We start from the raw sequence: 13265 nt of genomic DNA, 5'->3' as shown, positions 1-13265 counted from the left end.
TTTGCAAAGTTCATGTAAAAGGGTATTTTAGTCATTTCCTGCATTCAACTCATTTTAATCTTTGAAAATTGTTTGAGTCTTTTAAATTGGTTTGTATAAATCCTTGTTTTAATATCATGTCAAAATTCATTTCAGAAAATATCAGTTGAGTCATTTTTTTAGTCAATTTAGCCCCTAGGGGCATTTTAGTCATTTCCTGTGTTAAAATTTCTTTCAGTCTTTTAAAATTTGGGTTGAGTCCTTTCAAATAGTTTGAATAAGTTTTCATTTCAATTCTATGTCAAAATCCATTTTTAAATTGCATTTGAAGTCGTTTTGAGTCAATTTTGCCCCTAGGGGCATTTTAGTCTTTTCATGTGTTAAGACCCTGTTTAATTCTAAAAATTGTCTCTGAGTATTTTAGTTCGCTTGTATAAACTCTTGCTTTAATCCCTTGTTAAAAAATCATTTTAAAATTGCATTTGAGTCGTTTTTAGTCATTTTAGTCCCTAGGGGCGTTTTGGTCATTTCACGTAAAATCTCTTGTCTGCTTCGTTGTTTTTAATCGTCTCGCTTTACGTTATTTTTCAATTTACTTTTTTTAATTCAATTTTAGTTTTAATTTTCATTTTTAGTCCGCGCACTTTTGTTATTTACGTTTTAATCCCTTTTAAGTTTGTTAGAGTCCAAGTGCCATGTGTCCAAATGTTATTGGTTCTTAAAAGTTTGTTACAAGTCAAGTGCCACATGGCATTATTTCATTGGTCCAAGCTTACCACATCACCTATATAAGTCAAACCATGGTCAATTTTTCATCACCAATCATTTTTCACAAATTCCAAAAATCACAAAAATTCATAACTTATTTTCTCTCAATTTTCCCTCTCTTCTAACAACCTTCCACCACCCTAACTAACTTCTTCCACCACCCATTCCACCACCACAACAAACTCTAACCACCTCCATAACCACCCTAACCAATTTTCTCCACCACTCTAACCACCTCTAACCACCACACTCCTCCACCATCAACCTCTCAAATTCAACCAAAATTCCAGCAATACTCATCGAAAATCCACCAATTCATTGCAATTCTCCCACAAACCACAACACAAATTCCTCCCAATATTATTTTCGATTTCAATCACCAAGCAATTCACAAAATTCTGACGGATTCTGCAAACTAATTCGTCATCCTCACAAGAACACGAATTCGAAGAACTCACGCACCGCACCCTCGGGTCGAAGAAGCGAAAGAACAGCACGGAGGCTACACAAAAAACTGAGCTCACGCAACAGAGGAGAGCGTGAAGGCATCAAAGAAAGAAGAAGCAATCCAAACTCGAATCCACCAACAACAATTGGCTAGGTTTCGAAATCCTTCACAAAAGCTCGCGAAATCAAAACGGAGAAAGAAGTCGCACAAAGCTTGATTCGAACGGATCAGAAGCGTGAAGAAACAAATGGAACCAGATGGAGTGAAAAGAAGCAGTGGCAGAACGGAAACAGAGAGAATCAGCAAGAAGAAGATTGTCCAGATCGGCGAAGATGTGTGCTGGATCGGAATCTCGTCGAAGTTTTCCGTATCAAACTCTTCCGTTCTCTGATATCACTTCAGGTACCGCCGTTTTCCTTCTCTCGTCTGTCTACGTTTCGCACTTCGCCGGTAATCACGTCGTAATCCTGATTTGCTGCTGATTCATGTGTGATCTTGTTGCTTCTCCATTTTTTTTTGCGTCGAATTAAGCTGTGTAGTAGTTCATGCTTGCGTGTTTGAGTGTGTTAGAAGGAGAGAATTGATGGAAGATGAAAGAGAGAGGGAACCGTAGCAGTTTGGGAGAGAAAAAGTGTGGATGTTCATGTCTGTGAGTTTTACGGTTGAAAGAAAGAAATAAGGAAGAAGAAGGTGTTGACCCATGGGTTTGACCCATAAACCGCCCCATACCCGCTCCAAGCCCAATGTTTTTTTCTCTTTGTCCAGTTTCGCTTTACGCACCCCCCATCCCTGCGTGTTTCTTGCTATTTTTGCTGTTCGTACCCCCTGCTGCGCTATATTTTCACGATAAAAGTCTCAAATAATTTTCTACATGTGCTTCAACTTTTTCCCCTATATTTTTGAGGTTCATTGCATGATTAAAGACTATGAAAAATGTATGAAAAATATTTGTTTGATTGTGAATTCATTTCCTTTCAATTCTTGATAAAGTCTTGTAAAAAACTTGTAAAAACCCTCGAAGACCTTGTGGACTTTTCTTGTAAACAATTTTGGTGTTTGAGGACTGCCCTTTGGAATAAAGTTACATGTAAAAAATCCATTTCAAAAAACATGTAGGATATATTCTTGTTGCTCACTTTTTTATTAACATTTTTGTAAAGTTTTGATGTGATTTTGAACTTGAAATTTTGTTACATAATTGTGGCTTTGAACATGTGATTTCTTGGAGTGATTTTGTCTATTAAATGTGATATATGCTTGCTGTTTTGAGTTAGATTTTTGTGGACTTTGTGTTGTAAATAATGTGAAATGCTCTTGTGAAATAAAGTGCGTAAAGGATTTGAAAATTTTATAATCTTTGGCATGTCGGTTTTCCTTGATTCTCATATTTCTTTCCTTGAAATAAGTCACCTAAAATTTCCAATGTTGTGAGAATTTGGGTCTCAAACTTGCTTTAGAAGTATATTGAATTTCAAGTCCTTTTGTCACTTTTTACTAAAATTGTTAGTTTACTTCACTTGCAAGCTATAGTTGTTTTACCATGCTCTTGTCATTTTGTTTCTATATCATTGGTACTACTAACCCTTTTGTTTCATGTTTCATAAGCATACTTCATTCTTCCATTTTGGTTTAATTTCTTGCAATTTAATTTGTACCAAGACTTAGAATGTAAAGGTTTAGGAGCTTTTGTAATATTTTACTTTCATGCTTTTAATCTCTTGGCAAAGAGGCCATAGAATGTATCTAGGGTATGATGTAAAGGACAATGGACTCTAATGATGTACACCGACACAAGCACCGACACATGCACACACTCCACCTTAGATAAATAGCTAGAATATGCATGTTTAGATGTATGTTTAGGATTGTATGCTTAGATGAATGCCTAGGACTTATACTTAGAAAAAACCAATTTTCCAAACAAATGTGAACAACTTCACTCAAACCTTTTCCAAATAAACCTTGGGATCCAATATCCCATTGTATTTTCTTTTCCATTTTCTTAATCAAATTTCAATGAAAATAATCAAACTTTGACTTCTTTTGCAATTCACTAATTCAACCTCACTATTTCCTAATCTCATGCCCTTGAGGCCTCTTTCTATTCTCCAAAAATCCATTTTCAAACTTAAAATCAACCAACAAAAACAAAAACATTTTTTGAGAGAGAACTACGGTGGATTTGATCCCTTAAACGGGTACGTAGGCAAGGAACAAAATTCCTTCAATTCAACTAAAATAAAAATTCAAACACATTCTTCTCCCTCCAATTCTTCATTTAGCAAATTTTAGGTGTAAATAGCATTTCAAAATAGCATTTAAAAATAAAGCGCGCGCGTAGAAATTAAAGACGGTTCCTATAGGTTACTATAGTCGTTATGGGTGCCTAACACCTTCCCGTAGCGAAAACAACTCCCGGACCTCGATTCTCAAGGGTTTTGCTTACTTTTTCCCTTCCCAAGAAAAAATAAGATATCACCGGTTAGAAAGGTTCAAACGTAATCAATGTTTGACACCCGAAAACCAAGATAAAACAACTATTTTGATGGATATTGATATAATTCAGGGAAAATTGTTTCTATGATTGTTAAAATTGGAAGGGTTTGATTCCAGCCATGCAGGAAGTGATGCCAGGGGTGCCACATAGATATTGTGTGATGCATCTATGGAGGAACTTCACAAAACAATGGAAGGAAAAGGAATTGAGAGGAGTGGTATGGGAGTGTGCAAGGGCAACAACTCCCACTAAATTCAACAGTATTATGGAGAGGGTGAAGAGGATTAATGAGAAGGCATGGGAGTATCTTAATAAATGGCCAAAGGAAGCATGGACTAAAGCTTATTTTAGTGAAAATTGCAAGGCAGATAACATAGTGAACAATGCTTGTGAGGTTTTCAATTCAAAGATCTTGAACTATAGAGGGAAACCAATACTCACTTTGGCTGAGCATGTTAGATGCTATGTTATGAGAAAAATAAGTCATAACAAGATGAAACTTGATGGGAGAGCTGGACCACTGTGTCCTTGGCAGCAAAGTAGGCTAGAGAAAGAGAAGCTTGCCAGTCACAATTGGAGACCAGTGTGGAGTGGTTATAATCCAAGGCAAAGGTATCAGATAGAAAACAACTACAGAATCAAGGTGGATGTTGATATATTTAAGCAAACTTGCACCTGCAGATTTTGGCAATTAACTGGTAAGTGTTTTATTTTTATACTTTTGTGTTGGTTTGGATTTCAATAGTTGAACATGTTTTATTCTGGTGTTTTGGATTTGAACTGGAACATGTTGGATTTGAATGCAACAGGAATGCCATGTATGCATGCATGTTCAGCCCTTGCATTGAGAGGTTTAAAGCCAGAAGACCATTGTCATGCTTGGTTGACCCTTGGATCTTATAAGGCAACATACAACTACTTCATTCAGCCAGTTAATTCCCAAATATATTGGGAATCAACTCCTTATGACAAACCTGTGCCACCAAAGGTTAAACGGGCTCCAGGAAGACCAAAGAAGGCCAGAAGAAAGGATGGTAATGAGGAACCTGGTTGTGGGAGTCAGATAAAGAAGACCTACAATGACACTCAATGTGGGAGGTGTGGATTGGTTGGTCATAATGCAAGAAGTTGTATGGAGCAAGGTGTTAGTATAAGACCAAAGGACTGGATTGATGCTGGCATTGTAGATGTTGTGGATGAAAATGCTCGAAATGCTCCTAATGAAGTGCCAGAAAATGTTGTGCCAGAAAATGCTCCTAACTTTGTGCCAGAAAATGTTGTGCCTGGAAATGCTTCATACTCTGTGCCACAAAATGTTGTGCCTGGAAATGCAGAAACTGTAGGAAATGTTGCAAATGCTGGACAGGTATGACTCTTAATTTTTAAGGATCGTTTTGGCAATTAGTATATTAACTGAAGGACTGATATGATTGATTATGTATGATTTTAGGGACTAATTTGATTGATTTTGCAATTTCAGAGTGTTGCACCAAGGAGGTATGGCCTTAGAGGACCGGTTCCTTCAGCTGATAGGCCTAAGCAAACACCAATGAGGGGTCCTGCACCAGCTCATCAACCTCCTGCTGGCATGATTAGGGTTCCATATCCTACCTATGGTCCACCCGGTTCGACTCAACCTACTAAATTCATGGAGTTTATACCAACTCCCGAATTTCCAAAGAAGTGATGCTTCCTGGAGTTTAATAGATGTTTTGGATTTGTAATATTTAGGCTTGTTTGAATTATGCCCCATAGTTGGGTTTCTTTTTGCTTAACTTGCCGTTTAAGACTTATGACTTGTTAATGCCCCAAAATTGGGTTGCTTTTGCCTATGTAATTTCTCAGACTTATGACTTATGACCTATGACTTTTGCCTATATAATATTTCAGTTTCAACTTGTGTGTTTTGTAATTTCAAGGATCTATTTGATATATGTTTAAAAAATTCAGGGACTTATTTGATGGTTTTTAATATTACTTAGGGATGTATTTGAAGGTTACATTTCCGAATCATCTTCAACCTCTTTTCATCACCATTAAAGTTGGAGCTTGAAGATGAAGCTCGACTTTAATAACAGTTTTTTTCCCATATTCCCATTTAATTAGAATGTAGATTGCATATTGTTTAATTAGGGTTCCAATTTTATACAATTGGGGAAGACATATACGTTGGGGAAGAAAAGAGCTGTTTGGGAAGAAGCCAAAAAAAATTCTGCAAATCAATCAATTTAGTCCTTAAAAATGTTTGTTATTTTCGGCCAAATTAGTCCCTGCCTACGTGGCGTATGACATGTGAGAGGTTAACGGCCACGTCAGCCCGTTAACCCTCCGTTTGGACAGAAGGACGAAATTGATTGACAATTTACAAATTCAGGGACTAATTAGAAATTTCGTATAATTGAGGGACTAAGTTGGCCGACGCGTTAAAATTTAGGGACTAAGTTGAGTATTTACTCTTTAAAATTTGCATTAAAATCTATATTGTCTAATCATGGAAGATACGATCTAGATGTGGTTTACTGGGTAAAAAATTCAAATCCAAAAACCAGATTTATAAAAGAGCAATGCTATATCTTTAGAAAAATAACATCAAGAATTCTTCAAGAATAAAGAGTAGCCAATCACAATGCACTATTTACCACAATTCAAGGAGGTGTGGCTGAAAAATAGGAAGTGGACAAATAAATCATCCAATTAAAATTTGCCAACTGTGTCTTGAAAAATTCTTGAAGCTATTTTTCTTGAGAAGTAGCATTTTCCTTTATAAAATAAGTGAAACAGAATTTAACACCATTTGTCCCTTGCACAAGACACAATGAAAACAATTCCACCCTTAATAACTCTCTTAATTTAGAGGTTTATGTGAGTAGGTAGCCTATGGAGCATATACTCCCTCCGGTCTCAAATGTAAGAAACAAAAAAATAAAATTGATGGTCTCAAATATAAGAAAAAGTATAATAAAATGAACCTATTAAATGCCACTAGAAAATTGTTGTTCACACATGTGAGAAAGCTGTGGCACACATGTAAAATACGTTTTTGCCCCCTCGGCAGTTAATTGCCGAGGAATTCAAAATACGGCTGCAGTTAACTGCCGAGGAAAGCATTTATGCAGACAGCAGGTTCTGCATTAATGCTAACCCTTACCAAGCCGTTTTTAGGCCAGTTTTGACCTGTAATTTCACCAGAGCATTTCCATAGGCAATTCAAATTATACAACAATGAAACTCGGTCATAAACAAGAAAAATACAATATCTTTTACATTTGTCCATAATTAAATCAAACCGACATTTGGTTCAAACCACACAAAAGTTTGAAATTCATCAAAACGGAACATAGTGTCCATAATCAAACAACACATTACAACTCATTACACATAATTAAATTAAATCCCTACTTACATTCATTACAATTGCATATGGAACGAACATATATATATATATATATATATATATATATATATTACATTATTTTCCACCATATTCCTAAACATAAATCCGACGTCGCTATCGTCTTTAATAATCCAAGGCATATAGCTTGCCGTTTTCCATGCGAATTCATCTCTATCTTCTCCTAGGTCTATCATTGGCATTAGAGCAGACAAGTGACGTGTATATTGATTTTCACCAAGATGCTCAAAATAAGTGTTAAGTTGTGTCTTCAAATCATCAATAGAGTCCGTCGGTGTTATCATAACCTTAACCGTCTTTTTAAACGCGCAATACCTAACACGCCCTTCAATTCTTGCAACCTCTGACATGTTTCACTTGACAAAAGCTTTAACAAAATAATCATAGATTAGAACAAAATTAAATGAAATGTAATAACGAATAAATCAAATGCGTAAACATTAATAAGCTATAAATAAGTATTGCACTAGTTTCAAGTCAATAAAAGTCATATTATCATATATATCAATATCAATTACATAATGTTACTTATATATTGGCCACAAAAAATTGGCATTACAATTTTGACCCCAAAATATACGTCGGTGTAATTTCTACCAAAAAAAAAGGACTAACACCGACAAAAAAATCACTCGTTAAAGGCCAAGTGATTGGAGAAGATCAAGTGACATAAAATCTTCCTCATCTTCCGCAATAACTTCAAATTGTTGCTTTGGTTTTTCGGGAGTCTCCAACAAAATAGGCGCCGCTTTGTTTGATTCCTTTTGTGGTTTTGGCGGTTTGTTTCCACTTTCAATAGTCATGAGCTTTCGGAACAACTCATGTTAATCCAAATACTCATCTTCCCAAGTCACCGCATCTTGTTTCTTGTGATTGTGCCACTCCGTAGATGATGAAGGTAGTGGACAATCATTCTTCAAGTAAATAAGCACAAAGTGATTAGGAATTACCCCAAGGCACATGATGAGAGTTTTTTGCTTACCTTGCGGTGGTGGCCCTCTTAGTGGAAAAAAAGATTCCGAGTTACCAACTTCAAGATTTGTCAACACAACCACACACCTTTTGTAATAATTAGCAACAATGTGCCCCATGTCTGGAAAAGTCAACCACTTATCAACAAGATGTGCACAACTTTTTGTATTTGCGGGAGGATGTAAGCCATTTAAAATGTAGTTATAACGATCCTCACCCGCAAATACTTCAACATAATCATCTCTATGATCTTTCAATTCTTGAATAAGATGTGTACGAATCATGAGATGATTTTGTTCGGTTAAGCCCATGAACTCGGCTATAGCCCGGAATCCACAATGTCCATTGCCAATAACATCCACCACTTTATCAATAAATGGAAGCATGAAGCGTGACATATAATCAATAGGCCCCATAACCGGGATAGCCTTAGGCTTTGGATACCGAGAAGGTGGTGGAAGTGGGGAAATTGGTGCTTTACCAAGACGAGCACCTTTTTTCCTTTTATATGATGATGTTGTTGGTGATGGTGACGGTTGACTATCCGGATTTTGGGAATCAACAACCTCCCAAGAAGAAGGGATCCGACTAGTAGATGTAATTCTTCTTTTAGACCTCGCAATGTCCACTTTTTTCTTGGCTCCCTTGGTTGTTGCTTTTTGTGGTGGTGGAGACATCATGGTGGTTTCAGGAAATGGCAATTGCCGCAAACAATTCTCTTTGTTTAACATTTGCTTGCACATGAAAGTAACAATTCATAGCATAACTTTCCGGGAAAACAATTCCAACCGCTTTCATCAAAGACCCATCCCTGTCAGTAACAATCACCTTAGGCATATTCATCTTTGAAGTAAGAAGTTTACGCAACATTTTTAAAACCCAAACAAAGTTTTCCTCTTTCTCATGCATCAAGAATCCAAACCCAACCGAATATGTCAAATCGGTCGAAGTTACCCCAACTACCTCAAACATTGGCATCTTATACAAGTTGGTTTTGTAGGTGGAGTCCATAACCAAAACCGTTGGAAAATTGTTAAACAACTTAACGGATGTTGGATGAGCCCAAAAGATATCTTCGATTGTATTACTTTCACCATGTGTTCTTGAGTAATAAGTATAGTTGTGCTCCTCCAACTTCGAGATTAGATATTGCAACGGCTTCTTGTCACCTCTATTTGCCTTCCATATTTTTTGACGTTCATTGTACACTTGCTTCACATTTGTCATGCAATGTGGTCTTTTGTTCTTCAAGTGTATCAAAATATTTCTTGGAAGCATCTTGCTCTTGGTCAAGTCATGTACAATCTTCTTGTCATCCTCATTTAATCTACCGGCAATAATGTGTCCTTCTAAAGCCGGCTCCATCGCATGGTTGTGAACTCCATTAAGAATGTTCAATCCCCATTCCTTTGTTTGCGTACTTTGATATCCACTAATCATGAACAAGTACCCGCATTTTCTTGAGCCCGTTGTCGCATGCTTCGGTTTTTTCTTAGGCACTTTGTGAGCTCCACTCCTTTCACACACTAGGGGCAATATTGGATGGATCAAGCTTGATCTTTGTGTAACAATGGTAAATCCCTCCTTATTTGCTTGACAACGTACCCACCCAAGCAATTCTTCTCTATCTTGAAACTTAATGTCGTCAGAAAAAAACCTAGCCGTGTCAACTTCGTGGGCTTGAAGTGGGACGACACCGGGGCTAACATATTTAGAAGCTTCAACATGGACGGAAGCTCCATCAATGTTTGGTTTGACTTCAACCTTAGGCGGTTTGACATCTCCGGAAATTTGGACAAAATTACGTTTTGTCTCTCCCGAAACATCTTCCGCGTTCTCGGTCATTACTATAATTAAACAACACAAAAATATAAATTAACAACTTACTAATGCATAAACATTAATGTCATAATGAACTAAAACAAAAAAACAAAAAAAAAACAAAGAAAAAAAAGTTTGGAAAAAATGGCAGTAGCTGCCATTTTTTCGCACAAAATTTTTTTCCTAAGAGTTCCTCGGTAGTTAACTACCGAGGTTTTCCTCGTCAGTAAGGTATCGAGGTTTTCCTCGGCAGTATACTACCGAGATTCCCCATGACAGTGTTACGTAACTGACGTTGTAAAACCATGACATATCCAAAAAATAAACCGAATAAAATGCACAATACCTGTTTTTTTACGTCAAAAGTGTGTTGATACATCCTATGCTTGATGCTTGAATCATTTTGGAGCAAGATTTGATGAATTTTTTTTTTAGGATTTTGGGTTGGATTGGAGTTGTATGGAAGGTGATGAGAAAATAGTGTGTAGGGGGAGCAGGTGACTGTTTCATCTGATGAAACAGTTTTTCTCGGCAGTTAACTCCCGAGGAAATCCTCGGCAGTTAACTGCAGCCGGATTTTGAATTCCTCGGCAGTTAACTGCCGAGGGGGTAAAAAGGTATTTTTCATGTGTGTCCCAGCCATATGGAATGTGTCAACAGCAATTTTCATGCCACTATTTCAAGTTTACCCTCATTAAAATCACTTCATTAATGTCTTTACTACTCCAAGACAAAGGTAAAATTAGAAAAATAATATAATAACTTAAATGTGGTCAATCCACTTTCTTAATATGTATGCAATTTTTTTTTGTTTCTTACATTTGAGACCGGAGGGAGTAGGCCACAGGGGTATTTGAAATTATGTCAAAGGGTATTTGAAATTAGTATGAAATAGTCTTCTTAGTTCTCAAGGATAGGTTGACAATTGAGCCTACTCTTACTTCCATTATAGTAATAAGAGACAAACTTGGATAATCTTTTTCTCTTGGTCGGATGCTATAGAATGTTAACACTTAACACTTTCACATTGTGAAGTAGTGCATGACACACCAAGAGGGTGGGGTGATTCGATTTACATACGTACTAAATCTAACAGTAAGTTAATTATTTTGTTAAAAAAAACAGTAAATTAATTATTAATTAAAACACTTAAATTATTTTCCTATATATGCTTCCTTGCGTAATGCCTTTGTGTAGTAGCTTCACTTTACATATTGTCCCAATTATTGGTCTCTTTTAGTTATGCTTTACTCCTTTTGCCAACTTGTGAGATATTGTCACTATAATATATCAAAATTGCAAAAACATACGTGGATATATTTTTCGTTAGTCATTTTAATCCTTAAGTATGTTTTTAGTTAGTTAATTTAATTATCTAATGTGTGTTTCATTAGTCAAATTAATTCATAAAATTACTAATAAAAAAACACTGGAGAATGTGTTTGCAATTTCAATACACGCTAATATTATACTCCCTCCGTCCCATAATACATGACACAGTTGACCATATTACGCATGTCAATGCATAATTTTGAGCTTAAATATCTTGAATAATATATTAGAAAAAATTATGAAAATTTGATATTTTGAAAATACTCATCGAAACGAATCTAACGACATCTTATATGATATTATTTATCTTTGTATATTAGTAGAAAAATATGGTCAAAGTAAATTAGATCAAAATTGTACATTTTCAAATGGGTCATCTATTGCAGGACGGAGGGAGTAGTTACGGCGTGTTACACATTCAAGTATCAAAATTATTACTTACCCTTTTTCTTTTTTCCCTTTGTACTTAAAATTAATTATCATAACAAATTTTCTCTAGTTTCATTTCCTTTTGATTTCCCACTAAATTAAGCAAAAACACACATGTATAATTGTGCATATTAATTATGACCCATTCATAGCCACTCATAAAAAGATTGCTTCATAAGTAATTTCCGAAAATTAATACTACAAAGCTAGAAAAATAAAATATCATGATTGCAAATTGGTATAGTACTACATGTGTGTGTGAGTGTGTTTTCTACATGTGTGTGTGAATGCTAAGCACAGTTGCTCAAGCACTCTCTCTTAGACACTCACACTACCATTGGTCCATGTATTCATATTTTAAAAACCCATTACCTGCTAACCTGCTCAACAGGTTTGGATTAATTAAGAAACTTTTTTATTCAAAATTAAACAAAAAAAATTACTCCTCCTTCGTTTTCACGGAACTGTCACCGATTCAAACCAACATTGTTTTACACTTTTCACTTCCATAAATTTCTTAATTTCATTTCAATCAATTTAGATAAAATCACACCCATCGTCAGATTCACATGAATCCCAACACAAGATGCAGATTTCCATTGCCACCACTTGGTATCTTGCCGCAATCTCGCCGGTAATATATTGCTCGTCACCATCACTTCTCCTGAAATTAGCCATGATTTCTGACTCAATCTCTCTTGAGTCAGTCCCTATGGGATGAAATCAATCATCAATTACTGTCGCTGGAGGAGGGAATCCTCCATGTCGTTGTCGTCTCTTCGCCGACGGCTCTGCCATCGAAAAGTCCCTATTCCTAAATTTCTTTGCTTCCTGCAATTTTTGCTGCACTGATGAAGGAAGCTGTGCAATGAATCTACAACAATAAAGGAGTATTTGCTTTTCCCATGTTTATAAAATAAATAAATTTGCTCAAAAAAAAATAAATAAAGACTTTTGATTTTTAAATGGATCCGGTTGCCTGTTTTAAAAATTCTCAATAAAAGGGACGTGGACCAATGATAGTGAGAGTCTCCAAGAGAGAGTGCTTGAGCAACTGTGCTTAGCATTCCTCTTTCTATAATAACAAGAGACCCACATGAACTGTCTCCCACTCCATACTTGGCTTAACTAGTTAGAGATGGGTATCATGTCACCATGTTTACCATTCCTCTTTCTATAATAACAAGAGACCCACATGAACTGTCTCCCACTCCATACTTGGCTTAACTAGTTAGAGATGGGTATCATGTCACCATGTTTACCAATCTTGCATAATTTTTAATGATGGAAGAATGTGAGAGATGGTTGGACGGTTTTCTCTTGCTTATTATGAATGTGGAGATTAGAAAGGGATGTGCACTATTATTTTATTTTCCAATTGGAAAAGAAAATACAATAAAAGTATAGGTACAAAACAGAATTGGTGTTTCAAAGAGTTATAATGGCGCCAGAATATTATTCATCATCAAGAATCCGGATTTTAGCTTAAATAGAAAGTTGATGTAGAGTGTTCTGGACCTACTTTCCTGTATTACTAGTATTAGTACAATAAGCACTTCCAATAATGCATTGTCGGCGATGGGGAACAGAAGTTAGGTCACCCATAA

The 13265-nt window shown here is 36.0% G+C and overlaps 1 protein-coding gene across 1 annotated transcript; it reads left to right on the top strand.

The window, feature by feature from the left end:
* Nucleotides 1-3798: 3798 nt before the first annotated feature.
* LOC146901228 (uncharacterized) lies at nucleotides 3799-5549 on the top strand. The gene is made up of 3 exons (XM_085731277.1): nucleotides 3799-4390; nucleotides 4502-5058; nucleotides 5173-5549. The coding sequence occupies exons 1-3, from the start codon at nucleotides 3811-3813 to the stop codon at nucleotides 5377-5379; spliced, it is 1344 nt and encodes a 447-aa protein (XP_085587403.1). The 5' UTR covers nucleotides 3799-3810; the 3' UTR covers nucleotides 5380-5549.
* Nucleotides 5550-13265: the final 7716 nt, after the last annotated feature.

The sequence above is a fragment of the Medicago sativa genome, chromosome 8, assembly GCF_051527215.1.
Source record: "Medicago sativa cultivar Bolivia chromosome 8, Bolivia_mono, whole genome shotgun sequence".
NCBI classification, from domain to species: Eukaryota; Viridiplantae; Streptophyta; class Magnoliopsida; order Fabales; family Fabaceae; genus Medicago; species Medicago sativa.
This window is presented reverse-complemented; position numbering and strand designations above follow the sequence as displayed.